Source organism: Rhinoderma darwinii, chromosome 10 (assembly GCF_050947455.1).
Source record: "Rhinoderma darwinii isolate aRhiDar2 chromosome 10, aRhiDar2.hap1, whole genome shotgun sequence".
Taxonomy (NCBI): domain Eukaryota; kingdom Metazoa; phylum Chordata; class Amphibia; order Anura; family Rhinodermatidae; genus Rhinoderma; species Rhinoderma darwinii.
Window position 1 is genome coordinate 94,004,153 of NC_134696.1, and position 26,943 is coordinate 94,031,095.

At 43.6% G+C, this 26,943-nt stretch overlaps 3 protein-coding genes across 4 annotated transcripts in view; 2 read left to right on the forward strand and 1 right to left on the reverse strand.

The window, feature by feature from the left end:
• LOC142662229 (uncharacterized) overlaps positions 1–1,545 on the reverse strand; it is a 69,978-nt gene extending 68,433 nt beyond the window's left edge. Inside the window, exon 1 of the mRNA XM_075840320.1 lies at positions 1,207–1,545. The gene's annotated coding sequence lies outside the window, so the exon portion shown is untranslated. The remainder of the gene's footprint in view (positions 1–1,206) is intronic.
• The window catches only part of TMEM145 (transmembrane protein 145), a 47,123-nt gene extending 26,725 nt beyond the window's left edge, over positions 1–20,398 (forward strand). The window contains exons 2-15 of the mRNA XM_075840323.1: positions 3,253–3,327; positions 5,090–5,167; positions 5,247–5,333; positions 5,837–5,938; positions 6,064–6,148; positions 6,525–6,596; positions 7,082–7,150; positions 8,106–8,186; positions 9,730–9,808; positions 12,326–12,419; positions 12,662–12,834; positions 14,667–14,787; positions 15,363–15,554; positions 16,668–20,398. Of these exons, the coding sequence (XP_075696438.1) occupies positions 3,253–3,327; positions 5,090–5,167; positions 5,247–5,333; positions 5,837–5,938; positions 6,064–6,148; positions 6,525–6,596; positions 7,082–7,150; positions 8,106–8,186; positions 9,730–9,808; positions 12,326–12,419; positions 12,662–12,834; positions 14,667–14,787; positions 15,363–15,554; positions 16,668–16,904 (1,545 nt within the window). The 3' untranslated portion in view covers positions 16,905–20,398. The remainder of the gene's footprint in view (positions 1–3,252; positions 3,328–5,089; positions 5,168–5,246; positions 5,334–5,836; positions 5,939–6,063; positions 6,149–6,524; positions 6,597–7,081; positions 7,151–8,105; positions 8,187–9,729; positions 9,809–12,325; positions 12,420–12,661; positions 12,835–14,666; positions 14,788–15,362; positions 15,555–16,667) is intronic.
• Positions 20,399–22,752: 2,354 nt separating this feature from the next.
• MEGF8 (multiple EGF like domains 8) overlaps positions 22,753–26,943 on the forward strand; it is a 69,725-nt gene continuing 65,534 nt past the window's right edge. For both annotated transcript variants that reach the window (XM_075840325.1, XM_075840324.1), the window contains exon 1: positions 22,753–22,833. The gene's annotated coding sequence lies outside the window, so the exon portion shown is untranslated. The remainder of the gene's footprint in view (positions 22,834–26,943) is intronic.

The following is a 26,943-nucleotide window of genomic DNA, read 5'->3' on the forward strand; positions in this document are numbered from 1 at the left end:
AAAAGATGGAGGCCACACAACCATTCTTGGTCATATTGACCCTGTGTACATATTAAAATAGTCCTAAAAATTATCCCGGCGAAAATGTGGTACGTCACTCTTCATTTTACCCCTGAAGAGGAAACGAAATGGTCTCCACATACCCCTTTATGGCTTTTCTGTATATTCCAGCAATTGTAAATGACCTTTCTCCTTCCAGATTGTTCCTTCTTCAGGTTTTATCAACTGCGAAATGCGTTCAGGGCACAATTTGATGTTTTGACCGTTCCTCTCCATCTGCCCCTTCTAGAAGGTCTAGCTCAAGGCTGGATTCAGACAAGCATGTTCGGTCCGTGATATACGGACCGTATGTCGGCAGTATTTCCCGGACCGAACACACTGCAGGGAGCCGGGCTCCTAGCATCATAGTTATCTATGACGCTAGGAGTCCCTACCTCGCTGCGGAAAGCTGTCCCGCACTAGATAACTATAACGATAGGAGCCCGGCTCCCTGCAGTGTGTGCGGTCCGTAAATACTGCCGGCATACAGTCCGTATATGACAGACCGAACACGCTTGTGTGAATCCGGCCTAAGGCCCCATGCACACCAACGTATTTTCATCTATCCCGAAATACTGTCCGGAAATACAGATCCGTAGTCATCCATAACTTATCTGTATATACGGAAATGGTGTCCGAAAATACGGTCCGTATTTGATACGTATATACGGATCCGTAAAAATAAATAAAAATAGAGGCTGCAAATTATGTCACCAACATGTTGCATAGCAACGCTTCCTTAAATACGGACGGTTCACGGATGCACATCCGTAGCGTCCATATTTACGGAAGCGCCCATAGGCTCCTATGGGAGAATCCATGCCGTAATTACGGACAAGGATAGGACAGGTTCTATCATTTTTTCAGCGCGGGCACCCATCCGTAAAAAGACTGAAAGGTGTCCGTGGCCAATAGAAATGAATGGGTCCGTAATTACGGATGAAATATACGGTCGTGTGCATGGGGCCTAACTTTTATAGCTTCCTGACACATACTTTTGCTCCTCTAAAGAATAAAGCCCTTCAAAAATGAAAAGTGACATAACTGATATAACCGCCACATGGTGGCCTGCTTGACCGCTCGGGTCCTGCCCTTTTCAGTACACGGGATTAATAATAACAGGTTCAATTCCATCACAGGATTTATTATACCACTTCTCGACTTTACCTCATGGGCAGATTTACCTCAGCGGACGGCCCGAGATGTCTCCTTTTTTTTTCCCTCCGTTTTCCGCATCGGTCAATCTGGCCGAATGTACCCACCAAACTGAAGCACCATTTGGTGTAAATATTCGGCTGGATTTCTCTGCATGTTTTAGGCCGGATATGCTGCAGATTTTTTGAATCGTATCTCATCTGTGTCAACAAACCCCTAATCGTACTGTTCACCTTATTTTCTATACTTTTTGTACCCCTTTTGCCCCTATGTTGGGGAGCCTTTTACTTTCGAACAAAAATAAAAAGATGATAATGCTACGGTACAGGTATAATAGGATATTGCGCTTGTAAACGTGATGGACCAACTGCTTTAGTTTTTGTACAAAACTTTATTGTTCTGCGATTGTATGACATTCAATGTACAATCTGGGGTTTGGTAAATAAATATTTCTTTAAAAAAAAAACGGGTATATATATACGGGTATATATTTTTCCCATGATGCTTTTGCCTTCAGTCCAGTGACTGGCACTACCCAGTGTGTTAAAAACTACATAAACCAGCATGCCCATTCAGTCATCAGTACGATGGGAGATGTAGTTCCACCCCAGGTTGTCTCCTCTAGTCTCGAGTATACGGGAATGTTCTGCTTCCCGTATTCTTTCTGTCTATTTTTCACTATTCTTTTTGGGATCCTTCCCAGTCATACATCATCGTTGTCATGGAAACCGCTGAGCCAGAACTAGTTTCCTAGCAACAGTTGTTTAGGTCGTGGTCTCCCAAATATCAAAAACGGGGCACCTCGCGTCTGGTGCACTTACGGCACTTGGCTAGATAAGGGGACGTGGCGCCCTCGGGGCAGGATTAGAGACAAGAAACGTACAAGGCCGGAGGGGAAGAAGAACGTCCTGCAGAGCATGCTGGGGAAATACGAAGCATATATTGAAATATCTGGATCCACGTTGTTTTTATTACCTGTTTAGCAAGATAAACATATACCATGCGGCCAAAAGTATGTGGACACCTGAACAGCGCATCCATATGGGCTGCTCATTCCAAAACCATGACCGTTAAAGGGGTATTCCCAGAATCAACATTTATCACCTATACACAGGACCCCACCGGTCACTAGAACAGGGGTCCCGATCCACCCCCTATCCTTCACACTGCACCTCCCGCGTGGAGGAGGAAGGGGGGCTGAGGACCCCATTCTAGTGGTCGGTGGGAATCCTCATGCTGGATTTTATGCACAGGCTGAAATGACCACTGATTATAAATGGGGGACACATTTTTTCGATTTTAGTGGCAAGCTATTTTAGGGGACACCCAGAGATATAGCAATTCCATGCATCTAGGAGTGCCCTCCAGCATTGTTCATCCTGAGCTTTCTGGTTATTCCAGGGGCATTCCCAACTCACATATTTATGGAATATCTATAGGATATGCCATAAATGTATAATAGGTGCGGGTCTAACATCTGAGACCTGCCCCTATGTGGAAAACGGGGGTCAGCCAAACCCTATCCCTCCGGGTGACTCATGTGGGACCCGCACCTATATCCTGTGATATGCCATAAATGTCTGAGTTGGGAATACCTCTTTAATGCAGCCACCACTAAACTCCTGAGCTCCCCCTAGTGGTGACTGCAGGCAGATAGTATTTGATCTTTTAACTGGAGCTTTATCATGTAGATATATTAGAAAATTAATCAGTACAGAATTTTGGACCTACAATAAGAGGGAGAAAAAATGTATTTGAACAATGTCCCTTGAAGCACACGTGCAATTTCATAACTTCTTGCGCTGCTTCCCAAGCATTTTGTTTCACTAATACAATGCCAGAACTACAGTAGAGACTGACACACAGTACAGTATGAGATAAGAAACATAGAGAATTGTCAATGCATAACAGTGCAGATTCATATGCCATTCAGGGTTTGTGGGAAGTTGGGTTTATGACTCACAGGTTACAAATCTCTGGTAAAAAAAAAAACTTATAAAATACTGATACCCTGATTATGTTTTTATTTCTTATCATTTTGTCTCTTTTCTTTCCAAGGACTGGGTCTTCCTAACGCGATTCTGTTTCCTGTCAGATTTTGGACGCCTTGAGTTTAGATTTAAATATCCGGAGGTGAGTGTCCTTCATATTCGGAAACAAATCTAGAATGTTCCTTTCTGGATCTGCTCTATAAATAAAGTTTGTAAAATAGAGTAAGGCTATGTTCACACGGCTTATTTCCGCTTAAAATCGGAAGCAGAACGCCTCCAAACATCTGCCTATTGATTTCAATGGGAAAAATGCCGTTCTGTTCCGACGGGGCTTTTCTTTTTATGCGGCCGTTTTGAAAAACGGCCGCGGAAAAAAAAACCTGCAAAAAAGAAGTGCATGTCACTTCTTGAGACGTTTTTGGAGCCGTTTTTCATTGACTCTATAGAAAAACAGCTAAAAAAAAACGGCCGTAACAAACGCCGCGAAAAACGCGAGTTGCTAAAAATACGGCTGAAAATCAGAAGCTGTTTTCCCTAGAAAACAGCTCCGTATTTTCAGACGTTTTTTATTAAGCGTGTGAACATAGCCTAAGTGATGTATCGCCGCAGCTTTGCTATATTTGCCAACTTTTGAGACGTGACATCAGGGAGATACCGAGAAACGATGGATTAAGCATTAACATATGCCCCTCCCATTTATATAGGACACGCCCCATCCAAAAAGCATTTGAATCACAAGTAATGCATATGACCCCCTTCATCACAATACAAAATGAATATAGAACCCAGACCCCCTAAACAAACAAACGCCAGGCCAGACCCCCTAAACAAATGCAGACCTTAGACCAGTCTCTCTAAATTAATACAGATCCCAAATCAGATCCTCTAAAGTAATACAGACCCCCTAAATAAATACAAACCCCAGACCAGAACCCTAAATATAGACCCCAGAGCAGACCTCCTAAATAAATAGACCTCCAACCAGATCCCCTAAATACAGACCCAGATCCTCTAAACTAATACAGACCTCATACCAGACCCTTTAAACTAATACTGATCCCAGACCAGAGCCTGTAACTACTATAGACCCCCTAAATACAGGCCCAGACCAGACCCCAGATTAGACATCCTAAATAATTACAGACCTCCGACCAGACCCCCTAAATCCAGACCCTCTATAAACAAATTTAGACCCCCTAAATACAGACCAGACCCCCTAAATAAATATAAATCCCAGACCAGACCCCTAAATATAGACCCCAGACTAGACATCCTAAATAAATACAGACCCCAGACCTTCTAAATAAATACAGAACTCAGAACAGACCCTCTAAATACAGAGCCAGACCCCTAAATAGACCCAGACCACCTAAATAAACACAGACCCGAGAACAGACTCACTAAACTAATACAGACTTTAGACCCAAGACCAGACTCCCCAAACGAATACAGACCCCAGACCAGACCCTCTTAATGAATACAGACCCCAGACCAGACCCTCTTAATGAATACAGACCCCAGACCAGACCCTCTTAATGAATACAGACCCCAGACCAGACTCTGCAGATACCTCTTCCCCGTCCGGCCTCAATATCAGGATGTTGTCTGGAGTGAAGACGACTGCGGGAACGAGGAGCAGTGACTATTTAGTCGGGACACAGTCCCGCCGGGAGACTTGAAGCTCTTCTCCTTTTACCGAGGATTATCCAGGGACAATTGGCACGTATGAGTTTAGCCATTCTGGGGGGTGTGGAATATTTGGGTGACAACCTCTCTAGTGCTGTATCAATGACCATATTGGTTGTCACCCGGCTTCCTAAAAATGGCTGAATCTATTTTTTTTAACCCCTTGAGAGTAGAGGACGACTCAGTGGCGGTATAACGGAATCTCTTCCTCTCCGCAGGCTAAATGCTGCCAGAACATCCTGCTGTATTTTGATGACCCGTCACAATGGCCGGCTGTGTACAAGAAGGGGAACAAGGTCAGTTGGACCTGGGATGTGTCTCGGGGTATATCTGTTGATTGAAAGCTGTAGTGATGACTGGGCCTCTCCCTCTCAGGACTGTCTGATGAAGGAGTCTGTTATCCGACCTGAGAACAACCAAGTCATTAACCTGACCACACAGTACGTTTGGTCCGGCTGTCAGGTGAGCGCCTTATATTCTTCACCATATCGCATGTCAATTTAAAGAGGTTCTCCGCCTAAATTTAGTAAAGGGTTAATACAACCGTGGTTTAGACCTGGTTCATCTCCTACCAAGTCTCCATGTCCCTTCTCTGCTCTCAGTTTAGAGACAGCTGTGCTTTGAGCTTAAGACCTTGTTCCCACGGTGCAGATTTGATGCAGATTTTGCATGCAGTTTTTAAGCCAAAACCAGAATTGGATCCAGGAGAGAGCAAAGCTATAAGGACTGCCTTTATATATATTTTTTAGTTTAGGATCCGTTCATGGTTTTAGCTTAAAAAATGCATGAAAATCTACAACAACTCTGCACTGTGTGAACAAGGCCTATGTAAATGAATGAGATTTTTCAGAAAAAAAAATGAAGGTGGGAAATTTTCTTTTAGTGGAGCTCTGATATAATGTTCTTATCGGAATTACACCCGATAGCTGCCGTACGTCTCCTGATCTCAGGTGCCTTATTCACAGGTGACAAAGGAAGCTGGACAGAACTACCTGAGCTGCAACAGTGGAAGAAGCTTCCGATCGGTCCGCGAACGATGGTGGTACATAGCGCTGAGCAAGTGTGGGGTGAGAAGACCCACCCACCTTCAGGGGCATAGCAAAGGGTCAACTTTTTGGATTTGACTCTTATTTTGACGCTATGTTATACGACATCACATGAATCTCATCTCCGACGCTGTCGTTCTCTATAGGGGGACGGTCTGCAGTTAGAATACGAGATGACGCTGACAAATGGCAAATCATTCTGGACCAGGCACTTTTCGGCGGATGAATTCGGTCGGTAGTCTGTTCTGTCCTCGTAATGTCCTGCTTTTCATGAGAGGGCGACATACCGAGCCGGACATCTAACTGGAAAGGACATTTGGCAGGGACATTGTGAGTTAAATTCTGCCTGCCCATTGCTGTCAGCCTATCAGCTTCAATGAGAACACTCAGGGATTCTGATTGGCTGAGAGCAGTGGACTAACCGGGTGTTTCTCACATTGCTCCGCCCACATGTCCTTTTCAGTTGGATGCCCGTGCAGGAAATCCAATTATGGTTTTGGCTTAAAAACTGCATTCCAAATCTGCACTGTGTGAACAAGGCCTATAGTATATAATGCATGATGTAGCTGCAAAACTATGTAGCTGATCATTTTGTCATTTTATACAGGTATCCTGGAGACTGATATCACCTTCCTTCTGATCTTCACCCTCATCCTCCTTCTCTCCTGTTATTTTGGCTGTAAGTATATTGTAGGCTGTATTGAACATACCAATACGGCTTCCATTATGGTTGCCACCCAGCTTTCCTAGATGTCCGAATGGTAAATCATCTTAGTTATGCACCAACACATCCCCAGTCTTATTATAGTACATAATGATTTGATGATTTTTTTCGAATGAAAATTCTATAAGGAAAGATATTACGGTATTTCAAGGGGAGTTTTAACGTTTTCAGACTCTGACGGCGACTTTTCAGTTGTCTGAAGATGGAAAACCCCAATTAAAATCCATTTACAATTGTGCTCCCAGCTATAGCCTGGTAATAATGAAAAAGCAGTGCCACCTGCTGGACAAAGGGTGTATTGCTGCCGTCCATTTATCCGATGCACGGTCAACTTTAGGTATACAAAGACGTTCAGAGAAAAAGTAGAGGTGTTGCCTTTAACAACCGGATCCCAGCTGCCATAGCTGCGGATTTTGATAACATTTGTCTACCCCCTCCAGATATACTACGAGGGCGGCAGCTCCTGCACACTACATATAAGATGTTTATGGCTGCAGCTGGAGTAGAAGGTGAGTTACACATCATCATTAGACCAGGGCTACACGGCGACTTGTGTAGCGCCATTGTTGTCGTAATTGCATTCAGTACTCCCCATATTACCTATGCACATTACCCATCCCCACCCCCAAAGCCATGGATTTAAAGGAATTGTCCAGTTTTATTGTGACTAAACCTTATTAATTGTATAAAGTTCTGCAACTTTCTAATATAACCAGTGTTGTAATTCCTTAATACTTTCTAAATATCTACTTGCTGTCAGTGAATGGAAACATTCAGATACTGAAAAGCATTCTGATTAAGGCCGGTTTACGACGTCTGCATTTTGGCGTACGTGTTGTGGTTGCAATACCTGGTCCTCCTGCTTTTACTAAATGAAACCTAAACTACCATAGATTCCTATTGTGATATAAGTTCGGTTCAGTAGACCCACACAAGGTCTGGGTTTTCAAATGTGTCCGTAATACGGCTGTCTAAAACCTGCCCATGTCCAGCTCACAGCTGAGAGTTTGTTACAATGTATTAGTGTAAAAAAAAATCCTCTGTTACCCCAACACAGCAACAACATAAATGGCTCTCTTGTCCTGGACTCCAGACTAATAGCTATTAACTGCACTGATACATTGTGACAAACTCATAAACTGTGTGTGCAGGAGTTTGTCAGGACCATTTTTAATCCGTGAATGTAAACAATAATTATTTCCATTTACTGACAGCAAGCAGTAATCTTAAAAATGTTGAGGAATTGAAACACAAAGTATAATAGAAAGTTGCAGAATTCATGTAGATTTTCTTAGGGTCCTCCACCCACAGTACAGAAGCTAGATGTCCGTAGTCGTGCCTCTGTATCACGTATGCCTATAGGAGGGATATTAGAGTGTAAGCTCTTCTGTCTATGTTATGTAGTCAAATATTTGTATGCTATGAAAGGAAAAGTTAATGATACCTGCTTGTTTTTCTTTCTAGTGCTCAGCCTGGTCTTCTTCTGTATATACTGGGGACAGTATGCACAGGATGGAGTGGGGAGCCCCAGTATTAAAGTACTAGGTTTGTATAGTGATTTGTGTCTTATTATGTTATGCGGATTAATATGGGAGGCGAGGGGGGGGGGTGCTTAGAGAGGATCTCTGTAAATGACGGCTTCTATGAGATAAACGTAAGCTAGTGGATGCTATAAAACAAATTGTCTTAATTTAAAGAAGTCCTACCAGATTTAGTTTTTAAATGAAAGATTATTGTATATTATTTATTTATCAAAAATTTGAAAACCGTTTTCGAATATCTTGCTCCTTTGTTGAGATATGATGGCTTGAAGTTACAGGCCCAAAGCCTGAGGCTGCACTACTGAGAGAATCTGATGAGAACACGCCCACTTCTGCAGTGTTTTCATGGAGGACTAGTGTGGATTGAAATCAATAAATAAATCAATATCTACAGCCTACCTGGCTGGAGTAGCAGCAGTTATGTTTGTGTATGTGAGACATTGATGTATTTGGTCATCTGGATCTATACAAGGTCTCCATGACCAACAGAAACATGTGCTATTAGTAGTGCAGCCTCAGATCTTAGGCCTGTGACTTCAAACAATCATAACTTGGCAAAGAAATAAGATATTACAATACGGTTTTCACATTTTTAATGTACAGTAAAGGGCCTTTTACTTATGTCTCCTTTAAAGCTATCTGCTTTTTGACATATTATTTTTATATTTTCATGCAAACGTAGACCATAAAGAGATTTTAGATTTTCTTTCCTGTATACCTCAATACGAGAACAGCCTTCATGATAGTTTTTATTTAAAGTGACCCTCCGGTCTCTTAATTATAAATGTGATTGTGTATATGGCGTAATATTATATGGAGCCCCCCTATGCCGTGGATCCACCGTTTTAGGGTCCCCTCAGTGTTGTTTCAAAATGGCCAAAGCGCTTCTCAGACCAAGTCTAAGACTCTCCCTCTGTTCAAGGATTGGACAGAACTTCTCACGTGAGCAGCTCTGGCCAATCCGGGAACAGTGGGAGTGTCTCAGACTCGTAGTCTAAGAAGCACTGTAGCCATTTTGGGACAACAGGGAGGGGACCCTAAAACGGTGGATCCACGGCATAGGGGAGCAACTGGAGGGCACCAGATAATATTACTCCATATACACCATTATATTTAAAGGGGAAGTCCACCTGAATGTATATTTTTATATGTTATAGAGCTCTATTACAAGGGGAGCTCTAGAGAGTGCTGCAGAAGGAATCAGACGGGGTCCCGACACATGGACCCCCACCAACCATTATGAAATATTAGAAAATAAATTAAGTGTATTTCCCCTTTAAGCCACAGAGCAGTGTGTTCTAGTGCACTGATCCTTTGTAACGACTTTGCAGCTGTGTTGGTCTGACATTTCTAACCAGCACAAAAACCTGCAATTATCTTGTTTATCTCATTAGCGCTCCATCATTTTGCATGTACAGTAGTTCAGCGACCGGTCGATTAGATATGAGCACACCCGATAATGAATTACTAGCAGAGGTAACAATGCACAGAGCTGTACGGGGTGTCAGGTCTATGCGGGTGTACTTACTTGTGTCTCTCTCTTACAGCCAAGTTGTTGTTTTCCGCCAGTTTCCTGATCTTTTTGCTCATGCTGATCCTACTGGGGAAAGGATTTACAGTGACAAGGTGAGAAAGATCGCGTCATCCCAACCACATGACATCACAATGTTCTTTAATGGGATTAGAAAAACATGCTGACTAAGGGCGGGTTCACACATGGCGGAATTGCACTTAAATTCCGCTGCGGACACTCCGCAGCGTTAATCCGCAGCGGAGCCGTTTCTACATTGACTTTCACTTTAATTTAGCAGTGTTCGTTTAGACGATGCGTACAATTCCGCTGCGGAGCATAGGCTGCGGAGCGGAATTTGGTGTCCGCAGCATGCTCTGTCTGTTGCGGAGCAGTGGCGGACTCATGGCGGAATTTCTCCATTGACTTCAATGGAGATTCAAAGTTCCGCAATGAAGTCCGCAGCTGTCATGCACATGTCATGTGTGCTGCGGATGCGTCTTGCTTTTTTTACTTGACATTTCTTCATTCTGGCTGGACCTATGTATTTCTAGGTCTACAGCCAGACTGAGGAAGTCAATGGGGCTCCCGTAATGACGGGAGCGTTGCTAGGAGACGTCAGTAAATAGTCACTGTCCAGGGTGCTGAAAGAGTTAAGCGATCGGCAGTAACTGTTTCTGCACCCGGGACAGTGACTACCGATCTCAATATACATGTATCTGTAAAAAAATAGAAGTTCGTACTTACCGAGAACTCCCTGTTTCTGTCTCCAGTCTGGCCTCCCAGGATGACGTTTCAGTGTAAGTGACGGCTGCAGCCAATCACAGGCCAAGCACAGGCTGCAGCGGTCACATGGACTGGCGCGTCATCCAGGGAGGTCGGGCTGGATGCCGAAGGAGGGACGCGTCATAAAGACAACGGGCGGTAAGTATGAATTTCTTTTCCTTTCACTAGGGAAAGTGCTGTCCCTTCTCTCTATCCTGCACTGATAGGGAGAAGGGAAGCACTTTTCCCGCAGTCCGCAGCAGCTAGTCCGCATCAATTTTCTGCACATTTTGTGCAGATCCGCAGCCGTAATCCGCAACCCGGATTAGGTGCGGCATTGATGCGGACAGTTGCGGAGGAATTCCGCCATGTGTGGTCATGCCCTAACAGCGCCACACCTGTCTATGGGTTGTGACTGGTATTGCAGCTCAGCTCCATTGAAGTGAATGTGGCCGAGCTGCAGTACCACACACAACCTGTGGACAGGTGTAGTGCTGTTTTTGGGAGAAAGCCATGTTTTTCTAAGCCTGGACAATCCCTTTAAAGCTACTGGCTTAGTATAGTAGAAGTATTGGCCATAACATTCATTCAGATCGCAGTGTTTGTTTTTAGAATCTACATCCCACAAATTTTGGTTCCCGTCTTAAAGGAGTTGTCCAGGTTGGGGGCGGTTTTTTATACTGATGACCTATCCACAGGATAGGTCATCAGTATATGATCAGTGGGGGTCCGACACCTGGACCCCGCACCAATCAGCTGCTCCTGTGGATAGGTCATCAGTAAAAAAGGGTAATTTTTACAATGACAAAATCAGAGCTTGATATGAGTCTTAGGGTATGTTCACACGCTGAGTCAAAAAGGTCTGCAAATACGGAGCATTTTTTACGGTCGTTTTTGGAGCTGTTTTCAATAGTCTATGAAAAACGGCTCCAAAAACGTCCTAAGAAGTGAGATGCACTTCTTTTTCGCGGCCGTTTTTTTTACGCGGCCGTTTTTCAAAACGGTTGCGTAAAAAAACGGCCCATCGGAACAGAACTCAGTTTTTCCCATTGAAATCAATGGGCAGATGTTTGGAGGCGTTCTGCTTCCGTTTTTCGGGCATTTACGGCCCGAAAAACGACCGAAAATAACCTGTATGAACATACTCTAATAGGAGTTTCCGGGATTTGAAAAAAGGGTCTGCTTTTTTTTTCGGCAGAAACAGCGCCACTTCTGTATGTGGCTTATGCCTGGTATTACAGATCAGTCCCATTTTAGTCAACGCAGTACCAGACAAAGAACATGGTTATTTTTTAACAATAAGATGTGCGGAATCTTAATTAGTAAAAAAAACAATATTTATAAAAATGTTTAGCCAGTTCCCTGCAGGGCCACCCGTTTAAGGAGTTATCATTTCTATTTCATCTGTATACTTTGACTCACTATTTTCCATATTTCTGCTTGCAATCAGTGAATGGAAGTATTTTTCTTTACATTTGAGGTTGAAATCCTGTCCTGATCCTGTCCAACTGACCCAGATGCAGTAACTCGTTACAAGAGAAAGCTCTGATACAGTGTAACGAGCCGTGTCAGTGGCGGGATGTCATCTATGTAGTTCAATAGTGGGCACGGCCGGTCACGGACAGCCACCCGCATTTGCACGTCGTGCTCCCATATAACCTATGGGAGCACGGTCCGTGAAAAGCAAAAGATAGGACCTGTCCTATCTTTTGCGACGGCTTTCTACGGCACAGACACCTTCCCGTAAATAAACGGGAAGGTGTACGTGGACAATAGAAGAGAATGGGTCCGTAATTGCGGATGATTTTTATGGTCGTGTGTGTGATTTTTACTGTGTCATTGTCACAACATTATTTGTCTCGTTGCAGAGGACGAATAAGTCATCTGGGCTCCATCAAATTGTCTGTCTACATGACGCTGTATACAGTGACTCACACGATTCTGTTTATACACGAGGCACAGGTAAAACTCAATCATTAAAGGAACAATCCATGCAAGACTGATAAACTGGGTTATGCCTAGTGGAGGACCTGAGGGGGAGGAGCATGACACAAGGATCACTAAAGAAAAAATTTCTGTGTCGTGCTCCGCCCCCTCATTGCCCCAATTTGGCATAACACAGTTCCTTTAAATGTCACTATGTATTGTTCAGTGGCAGCTTTATATATTACCTTACACCAATGTGAATCTTTATGTCTTCACAGTTTTTTGATCCAGCTCAGGTTCTGTACACGTACGAGTCTCCGGCCGGTTATGGGAACATTGCCCTTCAGTTTCTGGCCTACATATGGTTCTGTTACGCCGTCTTAGTGACCCTGAAGCATTTTCCTGAAAAACAGGCTTTTTATGTCCCCTTCTTTGCAGCATATACACTCTGGTGAGTATATGAGTCAAGCAGCCTCCATACGGGTATGGTATGTGTACCCTAGAGGAATGACACTACTTCTGACCATTATATGACGTATCCTGCATTTATCAACAGTTTTCCCCTCTGCAGGCTCCATATCTAATTGTCAGTAGTCCCTAAAATTAACTCCAGTGTGGGCAGAGACTAGTTTATGTGATGTCTCCCATACACAGCACACAGAGAAGAGGAGATCCTGCTCCCCTATCTCTCACACAATCAACAGCAGCATGGAGGACATTATACAGCAGTAAAAAGCAGTGTAGCTGTGAATCAAGCACTGGGATGAGACAGTAAAACACTTAGGCTGGGTTCACACGACCTATTTTCAGACGTAAACGAGGCGTATTATGCCTCGTTTTACGTCTGAAAATAGGGCTACAATACGTCGGCAAACATCTGCCCATTCATTTGAATGGGTTTGCCGACGTACTGTGCAGACAACCTGTCATTTACGCGTAAAAATACAGCCTCGTCAAAAGAAGTGCAGGACACTTATATACATTATATGCAGGACACTTCTTTCAGACGTAATTTGAGCCGTTCTTCATTGAACTCAATGAAGAGCAGCTCAAAATTTACGGCTGTCACAGAAGCCTCGCAAAATACGAAGAGGAGCATTTACGTCTGAGACGAGGCAGCTGTTTTCTCCTGAAAACAGTCTGTCTTTTCAGACGTAAAAGCCTGCTACCGTGTGCACATACCCTTAGAAGCAGCATCTCTGTTTGTCTGTGCAGTGGCTCCCTCCTCCCCATAGACTTCTATAGGCAGCAGCTTTCTTATCTTCGCTTGTGTTATTAATTTATGGAAGGTTTGTAAAAAACAACTGTTACTCTTTAACTTTACTCATTCATACTAAATAAAAATTGGAACTGTAAGTACTTTTTAAAAATATTTAGATAGATAATGTTTGGGTCTTTTTTTTTTTCTAATTATTGCTATAAAGCTTCATGTGTTGATGTCCTTCAGGGCACTAAAACACGATGGTTTTGTTGTAAAAAATCTAATTTCTTATACAATTTTTCCACCTTTTTACACACAGGCTGACAGAGATAAGGAACTGCATTTAATTCAGTATGAAACCTAACAGGGAGGAGCTTGAGAGAAGGAAGGAGGAGAGAGCAGGGGCTATACATTCCTATGAAGCCTGGGTGACTCTGTGACAAAATAATATCTCTAGAGCTGCTAAAAATGGCTAAAGTAATTTAGGTGATTCCTGGACCTAACGAGAGGAAAAAGACACCGGGAGCTGAACAAGCTGACATACGAGGGAAACACAGCAAGCAGTGATAGAACAATAAACCTTCTCAGTGCAGCTATATTTTTTGCGGAGTGGGAGATGTCACTGTATATGTAGCCATATTGATGTAAGATGCACGCCATAGGAAGGGATTGAATCACACTATTTGTGCAAAAACATTGTATTCGAGCTGAAAGTGCAGTTGACTTGAAGCCAAGCAACATGTGCGGTGACTAAGGAAGCCATTTTCCTATTCACTTCTATTGGGGAAGAAGGCTACCTGGCTCAAATAGCACCAAAAATTCAAGCAATTTGGACTGTTCATCCCAGATTGCACAAATAAACACCCCCTCTAACCCTAGATGACAGCAGAGGTTCGCAGCCAATGGGTTGAGTCCCAAATAAGGTCTCGGCATCTGGTATAGGTTTCCCTGGCCAGGCAATATATTATAATGAGAATCTCCAGTTTTGGGGTCCTGTTATAATGGCACGATGCAATGTGGGTTCCAAAGTAATAGACGTCCATGTGATGATTGCGTTTCTGCTCGTGTGCCTCTTTTCTCAGGTTCTTTGCGGTGCCGGTCATGGCTCTGATTGCTAACTTTGGAATTCCTAAATGGGCTCGTGAAAAGATTGTTAATGGGATCCAGTTGGGAATACACCTCTACGCACATGCTGTTTTTCTGGTGAGTATTCCTGCTCTTTAGTTATGTTATTCACAAATCTATTGGACTATTTTTCGGTCATACGGTAGACAGCCATAACATTATATGGGGGGGGGGGTTGTGTTTGCGTGAGGGCACGGGGTCCTCCCTTTAATTAAATGGGTTTTCCCTGCTTTATTAACAAGGCTCTGTTCACACTTCATTATTGGGTCGGGTATACATCGGGAGGATGTCCTGGAGTATACTTTGGCTATGACATATGCCAGTGTGTGGGCATAAAGTGTCATACGTCGCCAAAAAGTGTCCCACTGTAAAAAACAATGTAGCCTGTGGTATACGGTTTTTTACTGTATTTCTCTGCATGAAAAAGCAAAATCTACTACACTATTCCACCAGTCCAGTGTATGGTAAATGGACAGTCTTTTGACATACGACGGGTAAATGGGGCCATGTGGATACATTTGCCGTATACTTCAATCTTTTGCGACCCATCCGTTTTTTTTAAATTGTAAGAAATTTCTTTTGTTCTATGTAACTGTGGGACATTTTAATTTGTAATAAATTTGTCATATTTCTTTTGACCACCGTCCCTTTAGATAATCACCAGGCCATCTGCAGCCAATAAGAACTTCCCGTACCACGTGCGCACCTCCCAGATTGGGATCATGGAGCAGAGCACTGAGAAATTCCCCCATCATGTGTACGGAAATGTCACATTCATCAGTGACTCTGTCCCAAACGTCACTGAGCTGTTCTCTATACCAAGCAGCAATGGCAGTGCCGGAGTGGTAAGTGTTAATGGATTGCATTTATTTGCATCATACATTCTGTAAGGTCTTCTGGGATATAGTATAAAAACTTCACAGAAGGTTTCAGTCTTAAAGGGGACCTGTCGTGTCCCCAGAAAATTTTATTTGGCTCCATACCTTTATTGCTGGCTTCTTTGAGTTTATTTCATCTTTGTAGGTGCCCCTGTTCCCCCCTCCGTTCCCCCACAATCAGCCCGTTCATTAAATAAATTGACACCTGGCCGGTCTTCACTGCCCGGGTTCAATGAGCCGTGAGTCTGAGCTGCTCCGTCAGACCTGTGACCTTCTCAATAAATATTTTCCTTTTGGCACCTCAGTCCAAATATATATTGAAAGTTACACTCATTACTTATAAGCTACACATATCCAGTGTCACGATCTGTGGGTATTTGGACCCACTAGGCCGCCCCGCGTAGCGGAGTAGCAGCTGGCCAAACAACAGAGTACCAAGTCAATATAAAGTCCGTGCACAAGGGTACCTGTAATAGTCCAGATAATAGCAACGACACAGATGGGACCTTGGCGGCAGGTGATGCAAAACGTGGCAGATGACACCAGACGTGGTGTAAATCAGCAGGCATAGAAGACGGCACAACACGACTCCAACACTAGAAATGGCACTGGAACAAATACAGCACAGGATACAGGTAGCAGGGCACGGGAACACATGGACCATTTGCAAGACTAACAGAGGAATACAAACAACGCTCAGGCAAGGAGTGAAGGGGCAGGGCCCTTTTTATAGTCCAGGGTGATCTGGGAGTAATTAGTTAACATGTGTGCACGCTGGCCCTTTAAGGCTGGGAATGAGCTCGTGCACGCAGCCTAGTGGTCACTGCAGGACAGGGCGGCTGTATGTGCTGACATCTTCGGGGAGGAAGACGTCGGCAGGTTGAAAGTGGTCTGTGACCGTGGCCGTTACATCCAGTGACTTATGCGGTCATAAAACTACAAATCAATGCATAACCTATTGGCTGATGATATACCTGCTCTAGTACTTGATACTTTATACACAGTTATACATGATACTTGATCCATGGTTCGCTTTGATCCTGTACTGTATTTAATAATCTTTTTCGGTTACTTTTTCAGATCAATAAACCGGTTCAGTATCCAGTGACCCTGGGTCAGTGCTATTCCCAGCTGACATCAGACCCTCATCACATAATCACCCCCCCGTCACTAAATGGAGCTCCTGGAAACCAGAAAATGCCAGTCGGAGAGACACAACTTGGGGGACTCCAACAACTTCACGCCCCCCAAATTCATCATCAGAATGGATTCCCTGAATATTTTAGTATACGCTCAGCGGGCCCTCAGCCGATATAGGCAGCGTTAACAGAAGGAGAAAATGGCAGTCCTTGTTGGGCCGAGATGGGCCCTGGGGAGTCCGACAAGGGCTGAATGCCTGAGCCAGAAACCATAGTTTGAATGTGTGTGTGTGTTTGTGTGTGTGCGCGCGCGCTCAACACTTTGATCCGAGTGTGTATAAATGTGTTTATAACGACATATCCATGTGTATATACTTTCATACTTCTTTATGTATGTTGATGTGTGCATGTACATAGATATTCAGGATTACAAATAGTTACGTGCCTACGTATGTGCCTCGGCCTCGGCTATCGTCTCTCACATGAGCAGTGTTTTTAGAGTTCCGTAATCCCATCTGTAATGTCCTTTATTCCTCCTTACTATTTAGTTTACTTGGGCTCCTAATTTCATCCTTGCATATCTTCCTGACATCACCCTTAGTACCTCTTGCATTATAGCCATTTGCTGTCATTCTCCATATTTTATAGAGTTTTTGGTTTCTCTCCATTCAGTCTATTTCATGTCTTACGTTTGTCTGTAGTTTCGGAGTTCTTGTTCCGCAGTTTCATGTATCCTGTGTTTGTGGTTTCCTGTCTCCATTTTACTTGTGTACAACTCCCATGTTTCTTCACTCCACCGGTATGTCATTTTCTAGACCCTCTCATCGGTGATGTCTTCTAGATTATCCAGCCGATCCTCAATTACCCTTTCCAAAATATCAATGTCATCGACCTCTCTATTCGGAGATCTGTCTAGCCAGTTTGTTTTGCTCTGTTTCTTCATCTCTCCATTCCATGAACTTGTAGTTACCTGAATCTCCCCATCGCAGTTCATGGTTCTTGAATTCTGTCTATCTACGTCTTCGTATTCCTTATGCTGAACCTGTCCACTTTCTAGTTTCCCGTATCTCCATGGTTATCATCAGAGATTTTCTTGTTACCCTTATTTCAATTTCTCCGTAGTTCTAGATCCGTGTCTCTCTATTTAAAGGGAATGTGTTGCTAGCAAAACATGTTTTTTTTTTTTTAATTAAACATTTAGTGTGTAGGTGTTTAAACATTGTTCAAATTTTTTTTATTTTTTTCACCAGTCAGGAAATATTATAAATTAGATTCTAATTTATAATATTTCCCATTGCTGGTCACTAGATGGAGCTATTCCCAAAATTGCAGCATTGCATGTGGTAAAGCAACCACATTGCTTTATGCTGCAAAATTGGGTAAAAAGCCCTCGCTCTAGTGAGCTCTCAGCATCGCCCCCTCCTTTATCCTGGCTAGTGCCGGGATAAACGAGGGGATTGAACGGTCTAGCCTCCTACACTGTGTGTCGCCATTTTTTGAGCTAACACACAGTGTAGTAGGTTTACATACAGTAGTAAACACACACAAACACGAACATACATAGAAATCTCTTACCTGCTCCTGCCGCCGCGGCTCCCTCCGGCCCGTCCGCTCCGTCTGCTGCCGCTGGTCCAAGTGCACAAGTCCGGAAGCCGCGACCAGAAGTAGTAATCTTACTGTCCGGCCGCGACTTCCGGTCCACAGGAAAATGGCGCCAGACGGCGCGCATTTCAAATTGGACTGTGTGGGAGCGGCGCATGCGCTGTTCCCACACAGACGGCGTACACAGAAGTGGATGGGACGGGACCCGTTCGCAGTCCCTATGGGACTGTGGCTGCCGTATTCCATGTCTGTATGTGTCGTTAATCGACACATACAGAAATGGAAAAAAAAATGGCAGCCCCCATAGGGAAGAAAAAGTGTAAAAATAAGAAAAAGTAACATACAAACACACAAATTAATCCAAACGTTTTTAATAAAGCACTAACATCTTTAACATATTAAAAAAAAAATTGTGGTAACACTGTTCCTTTAAGCTGGCCATACAGTAGGGATTCCAGACGGCTGTTATCTCAACGACTGGTCCTCCATGGTTGGTATCTGACAGTTATCATTCCGGACGATAACGCCATAAATGAAATCCACAATTCGCTGATCGATCTCTGCCTCGATCTGTGGCCTGGTCCGAAAAAAAATCCAACATGGCAGATCAACTTTTGCACAGATGTCTGCCTTCAGTTGACGTCCGTCTTGCTCGTATTTGTCACTAAAAGACATTCAGAAGAAAATGGTCGAATTCGGCCATCAAAAATCTCTAGTGTGTCTTTTCTTTAGTCTTTTATTTCCTGTATCTCTCCATTCAATCGTTTTTTTGTACTTGTCCGTTTACTTACCTGTCCCCCATAGCTCTCTGTTCTGTCTGTGGTTTATTAGAACCCTCCATGTCTTCTTGTAGGTCTCCATTCTACCTGTTATCTCCTGAAATTTCCATTTTATACATCTCTCTCTTTTATGTATCTGCATACTTTGTTTCCAGTATGTTTAGCCTTTTTTTTAATCTATCAGCTTTACTTTGTCTATCTTCTTCCATATCTCTTTTATTCTATCTATCCTTTCCCTAAAACATTCATCTTTCCATTCCAATCGTCGTCATTTTCAGCCTCTCTCCATCCCTTCTATCTTGTCTTTTGTATTCTTTCCCATAATGTTCTTCTGCAGTGTTCTTCATCTCTCCATCCGGCATGTCCACTACATCTTACGTTTGCTTCCCGTATTTCTGATTTTCCGCTTATTTACTTAATTGATTTTACAGTCGTTGCTTCTTCTTGATTCTCTCTTCATTGCAATTTTATTCAGTTCTCATCAGCACATTGTATATCTTAATATTGAATGTTTTCGCTAGACTGTTGATTCCAGTGGTACAAACGGGACGAAGTAGTAAGGACATGGATGTATGGTGTATAGCAGTTTATAGAGCACATATAAGATATTGACATAGCTATGGGGGTGTTATTAGATACCGTATTACAGACAAAATCTTCCGAGGCATGTTTTCTAACCATCTATGTTCTCATGCGTAATGTCTGATAAAGTTTTGCTTATTTTTATAGTGAAACAAAAGCATCTAAAAGCAACAAGTTTGCATTACTAGCGCGCAGCAGTGTTACGGATGGTGTAGTCGTCAATGTACCCTCTGTATATATAAATAACACCAAGTGAACGGTTTGGGATAATTCTATAGATGGCATGCCAGCCAATGCATGGGCAACAAAAAAAACGGGACCCTGCATAGTCACCCTTCGAAAATTGTCTTCTACTATCGCTTTAATCCTTAGAGAGAACTGGTCTCCTATACACAGTGGAGGCAGCCATATATTGGCCATAGAGAAACATTGAAGCTTCGGTTTTAACCCAATAAATGCCTCGGTGATGTCACTTGACTTTATTGAATGAATTTCTGCCTTTATTATGTGTAGCTGTCAGGGCTTAACCCCCATCATTTGCTGCTAGAACAGTAACTTGCCATGTTTGTCTTTACAAGGCTATCCTAAAAAAAACAAAACTTAAGGAACTAAGGTATACTCCGCTCTGGCAGAACCTATCAATCCATACTGCACACAGAATGACAAAGGTGTTAAATGACTTGCATATTAAATTTCATTTTTATATTGAGATGGCCGCTTGTTTTTTCTTTGATGTAACCGAAGCCTCATCAGAGGTGGGAAAAACTTTCTAGGAGTTTTGGAAACGTTCATGATTGCTGTTGAACAATATAATTGCCCTGTCCCCCCCCCCCCCCACCCTTCCCCACGTGTGCTCATCTATAATACAGATGTTGTATTTCTTTTTACCCAATTGCACCCGCTCCTCGAAAGCGCCCTAGGCCAATGTTTCTCAATGTTTTTAGTCTTCTCATATAAGTGACATTAAAGTACTCAAGACTAAGATCATCTACTGTGCCGCACCTATTAAAAGCACCATTGAGTACAGGTCGAGTAACTCCTATAGACATGGCATATACCCCCTGGTGTACACAAACCAGATTAGGAACCGGGGCCGACCACTTACTCCGCCTAACCCTCATCCTGACCAAGAGACTCATACTAAATAAAAGTTCTTAACCGGGCCTTGAAACATATAAAAAAGAAAATGTGCTTGAGATTTTTTCGACTCTTGTGATGCGACTGCTATGGTGGGTATCTCAAGGTGGAAAGTTAGAGAGGCATCTAAGAAGAAGAAGCTTCTCGTTCTAAAAGTTCTAGTTTCTCTATGTCCGTGTGGTATTCTAGTCTACGACGAGCACGATCCTGTCTGAGCAGTGACCCTGTGATAGTAAATGGTTCAATCCACCAATTTGCGCGCAAAAACACGCAGATTCGATTGCCGTACGAAATTATTTGCAGCCGAAAATTGCCGATAGTAGTCAATTGAGACCCTAAATTATTGTAACTAAACGTCTGACAAACTTCTGACATGTCATAATGACGTGTCAGAAGTTTTGATTGGTGGGGGTCCGAAGAATGAGACCCCCACCAATCGCTCAAACAAAGCGGCAGAAGCGATGTATCGGAGTGCGGGCTCATAGAATTTCTATTGAGCCCGTACTCCGATACATTGATTTACGGAAAAAGCCGAACAGACACGTAGCGGCTGAGCGATCACACGAGGACTTCAGCTGCTTCGTTCTAGTGATTGGTGGGGGTCTCAGTGCTCGGACCCCCACCAATGAAAACTTCTGATATGTCACTATGACATGTCAGAAGTTTGTCAAATGTTTAGTTACCATTTAATACGGTGAAGAAAACCATGAAATTTAGATTCAGATTACGGTTGGGATGATAGATGATTTTATTTTTGATGATTTCTGAGAATATGTACGGACGTAAAAAACGGATCCAATATGGATCGAACAGGGATCTATTACGGACAGGCCTGCGGCACTCCATATGGATGAATGTGCCCGTTTCCAGCTATATTTTCTGGACGCAGTACAGCCGTTTTTTTTCGGTCCTGTGAATTAGTCCTTTGTTCAAGTCTCAGAACACACTCTTTGAACATAAGAAGCAATCGATCCTTTTAGCCTAGACAACAAAAATAGTTTCTGGACTTTGAGAAAGTGGTAGTGTAGGAGCCAGGAGGAGGGTATTTTTTAGTTTTGTTTAAAACGGTTACCCGCTTTGGACGATCCCTTTTAGTTAGAAAGTCTATGACCCCGTGCTCCGATACATCGGTTTTCCGGAAAAAGCCGAACAGACACGAAGCGGCTGAGCGCTCACACGAGGACTTCTGCCGCTTCGTTTTAGCGATCGGTGGGGGTCTCAGTGCTCGGACCCCCACCAATCAAAACTTCTGAAACGTTACAAGTTTGTCAAACGTTGAGTTACACTTTAATGGTCGTTATTAGGGCCAGCTTTTACCGCACCCGTCAGTTCAGCTGACCTGACGGAATCCGCTTTATCTAAACCGTCCTGGATCCTGCAGAACAGTCCCAGATTTCGGGCGCTGTTCCAGGACGCATACCGCATGTCCCGCTGTCTCCAACTGTATCGGCATCGTCAGGGCACTTACAACAGTGGATCAGGGAGCAGTGTTTGATCTCTGGGGTCCCACCGATAACGAGATCAGAGGTCCCGATTCCTCGTTTAAAGAGAGTGGCGGTGTCGCACGCGTGCCGCTGCGCTTTTTTTATTCCCTGTGGGACTCGCGGTGAATCCCAAACCTGGCAAATCAATAAGTGCTTATGGCTGTCGCATTGTGAACGCGAAAGAGGTCGACAAATTCTCTTATTTCTATAGCATCAGGCTTGTCACGTCATTTCCATTACTTTTAGTTCTGCTTTTCAACACCAGCTGTGGTAAAATGATAATAGACACACAGATAATGACTAGATATAGAGATGAAGTCGGTGGCGGCCATGACGCGTCCCGTGGAGACAGACGCTCCGTTTTCCAAGCAAACGCGCTGCAGCGTGACGTCATCGTGTCCCGTAGAGTGGGCGGCCTCGAGAGCCAACTTCCGGTTTCGATGACCTCCCCCTTTCTCCTGCGAGTTTTGCTTCCGGTTCACAGGTGACTACAGCTGCAGATAGCGGATTGAGCCGCGGGAGGGTGAGTGCGTTGTGCGGCTGCATTTTATGTGTCCGTCTCCTTGCGCTTTACGAGCCGTGCGCTTGAGTTTAGTGCATTTAGGGTTATTCCCAGTTTTGGCCAGTGGTTTTCCAGATGTGGAGGAACCATAAGTCGCAGCATGCCCTGGAATCCGCTATTTGAGACTTGTATGTTCCTCCCTTGTTGTTGCTCTGCAGGCGGACAAGCTGGGCATGCTGAGACTTGTAGTCCCACAGTGATAGTGATGCAGAATTTGCATTCAGCGAATCATGAAATTGCGTAATTAATTTGCCAATACGATGGCGAATGGAATAACAAATTGGGGAATCGTTCAGATCAGATCCGCTCTGTTGGAATGCGTCTGGTGATGCTGGGACTTTTAGTTCCACAATTCCACGTGCCATAGAGAGCCTTTTGGGGGTATATAGTGCAATGTAAGTGAAATAAATATTGTTGCCCCTAACAACCAGCCGGGTTACATTGGCAAGCGGCCAGTTGCCATGGACAACGCTTCTAGTTTTTCTTTACACTCATTGGTTTATCCCTCACGGTGCAGTTGCCCCATGATAGAGGCAGAATGGACTAGAACAGCGACCAGGACTCCAGCCTGATACATTTTACCTGCACTGATACATTGTTGCAAAATATCAGGACAGGAGAGAGATTTGTGCTCTACACTGGATACTATTGTATCCGCCAGTCAAGAGATGTATTAGATCAGAACTGGTGTAATCGAGAGCATTTTCCATTCACTGACAAGAAGCAGAGATACTAAAAAATGAAAAGGAATAAATTATTTTATATCCCAGAATATACTTCAAATCGGTTATTTCATCAAGACATCTGGCAGCCCCATAGAAAGCGAATGGAGTGGGGGCCAAGTATGCGCAGAACCGCTCCTTTCACCTAGGACCCCTGTTCTCGGGATCGGTGGGGGTCCCAGCTGTCGGACCCCCACCGATCAGAAATTTATCATCTATTCTGTGGAGAGCTGATAAATGATTATTATGAAGCCGACCCGGTGATCTACTGCAAGGGAAATGTGTCAAATCACGAGCTGATCACGGGATCGTGGCAAGACCACCAGAGCAAGAGCCACCCTTTGTTATACCGCTTTCCACTCCGGCGAATAGAGTGGTCTCTGTTTTTTTTTATATGGCTGTATTTGCAATAAAGGATGTTGATGATATTTGCCACTACTTTGTGTGCTGGAATAAACAGAGAGGTGTCTGCTTTTATTGGTGGGTACCCAGTGCCACCCCATCTCACCCCCCACACTTACCAAGGATCATTTAGCTCATGTGTGGCAGTGATCATCTTATATTCTAGTGTATAATTATTCCATCCTCGCTGTTAAGGAAACTAGCAATTCGCTCATGGATTTCCTGGTCTCCTTTGCTTACACACAGCAGCTGATCTGAGCACAGACACCTGCAGTGTAAAGCATGGGAGAGGGACAGATCAGCAGCCTGAGATAGGAGTTGGATTCCAGACTCCAGTAGATTGTGCGGCTAAACTGCAGTCACAAAATGTTGACATTTTTGTGATAATCCTATAAGTGACAGCCCCAAAGCAATGATGGGTTGTCCCTCTGGTCCAGCAGTATTCTATAACAGACCCTATGGGAGTTCTGTCAAGATCAGAGATGCAGAGATCTTGGTAATAAAACCTCATGGGGCGTAGTGAGATCCCTTGTTTTTGGGCTTAGTGGGGTCCCAGCTCATGGACCCCCCAATCATTTGAACTTCAGCTATGTATCTATGACATGTATGGAGTTTTATAAAACAAAAGGAACTCCTTAAATGGGGTTTCCAGAGTCAGAAAAACGTGGTCCAGAAACAGCACCACACATGTCCACAGGTTTTTTGTGGTATTGCAGTTAATCATTCACTTCAATGAAACTGAGCTGCGAAACCAAACACAACCCACGAATAGGTGTGGCACTGTTTTTGGAAGAAAGTAGCCATGTTTTTCTGATCCTATCAACCCACTTTAAATCGACCTAATAAGTGGAGTATTTTTGCAAATACTTTTCTTTACTGATTTTAATTTCACATCTCCTTCTATATTTACATACGCAGCTGCTTTCAGAATCCTCCTGGTTGCCCTTGGAAACAGACAGCTGTTTGCCTCTACCCTGCTGTCAGACATGTGACCTAACAGCTTAGATCTAACATTGTAAGGCAGGCCATACATTTAAGATAGCTGTCGGCCGAACGCTATTCCTCCCGACTCCCACATACGCATGCTGGAACAGTGGAGTTCTCCTTTAAGTTAGAAACCTTATCTTATTGATGAGCTTGTGCATTTCCAGTGCTATGATGTGAAGTTGGTTGGCTTGAGGCATGTCGCATCCTATAAATAGGGTGAAATAAATATCTGCAGATCAATGCAGCAACCAAGCCGTCATGTCCGCACCCTCCATGACACCTGTGTTGGATGCAGGATCGTGGCGATCAAGGCCATAGGGGCTCATATTACATCTCCGTATTGTACATCTATAGGCACTCCGTGTGCCGCTGTACGGTGCCTGGGAGAAACAACGGAATCCCTTCCAGGACAATACCTCCGTAATACGGCCTGCGTTGCCCTTAGCTTTCCATGGACGCCGTATTGCTGATCTGTAGCACACGGACTTGGGATACGATCACGTGTATTGGACTTGGGAAGTAATTGCCATGCAAAAGGTAACTCCACCCAAAAGACATAATTCTGTTTACTCCTCAGTCTTTGGTGGAGCTCACGGTATAATGTCCTGTCCTGAGATACATATCCTATAGAGCCAATTCACTAATCAGTCTGTTTGGGGGAAACTCGTAACCTAGTCTAGTACTTTGCGGGTCGTTGCTTCTCTGTCTTGTTGGTGGTTTGTTGAGATGTGACTTTCTCATGAACTTATAAATGATTAATTTCTATCTAAGACATGGATCATTACACTGAGCTTTTGTTATGTATCAGTTACTGTATAAGAATGATGTGTTAACTGTGTGTGCCTTTGAACACATTTTTACAGTTATATATATAATTATAGCTTACAGCATTTATTGAGTAATTTTGTACATACATTACATTACTTATCCTGTACTGATCCTGAGTTACATCCTGTATTATACTCCAGAGCTGCACTCACTATTCTGCTGGTGGAGTCACTGTACTGATCCAGAGTTACATCCTGTATTATACTGCAGAGCTGCACTCACTATTCTGCTGGTGGAGTCACTGTACATACATTACATTACTTATCCTGTACTGATCCTGAGTTATATCCTGTATTATACTCCAGAGCTGCACTCACTATCCTGCTGGTGGAGTCACTTTGTACATACATTACATTACTTATCCTGTACTGATCCTGAGTTATATCCTGTATTATACTCCAGAGCTGCACTCACTATTCTGCTGGTGGAGTCACTCTGTACACACATTACATAACTTATCCTGTACTGATCCTGAGTTACATCCTGTATTATACTCCAGAACTGCACTCCCTATTCTGCTGGTGGAGTCACTGTGTACATACATTACTTATCCTGTACTGATCCTGAGTTACATCCTGTATTATACTCCAGAGCTGCACTCCCTATTCTGCTGGTGGAGTCACTGTGTACATACATTACATTACTTATCCTCTACTGATCCTGAGTTACATCCTGTATTATACTCCAGAGCTGCACTCCCTATTCTGCTGGTGATGCCACTGTGTACATACATTACATTACTTATCCTGTACTGATCCTGAGTTACATCCTGTATTATACTCCGGAGCTGCACTCACTATTCTGCTGGTGCAGTCACTGTGTAGATACATTACATTACTTATCCTGTACTGATCCTGAGTTACATCCTGTATTATACTCCAGAGCTGCACTCCCTATTCTGCTGGTGGGGTCACTGTGTACATACATTACATTACTTATCCTGTACTGATCCTGAGTTACATCCTGTATTATACTCCAGAGCTGCACTCAATATTCTGCTGGTGGAGTCACTGTGTACATACATTACATTACTTATCCTGTCCTGATACTGAGTTATATCCTGTATTATACTCCAGAGCTGTACTCACTATTCTGCTGGTGGAGTCACTGTGTACATACATTACATTACTTA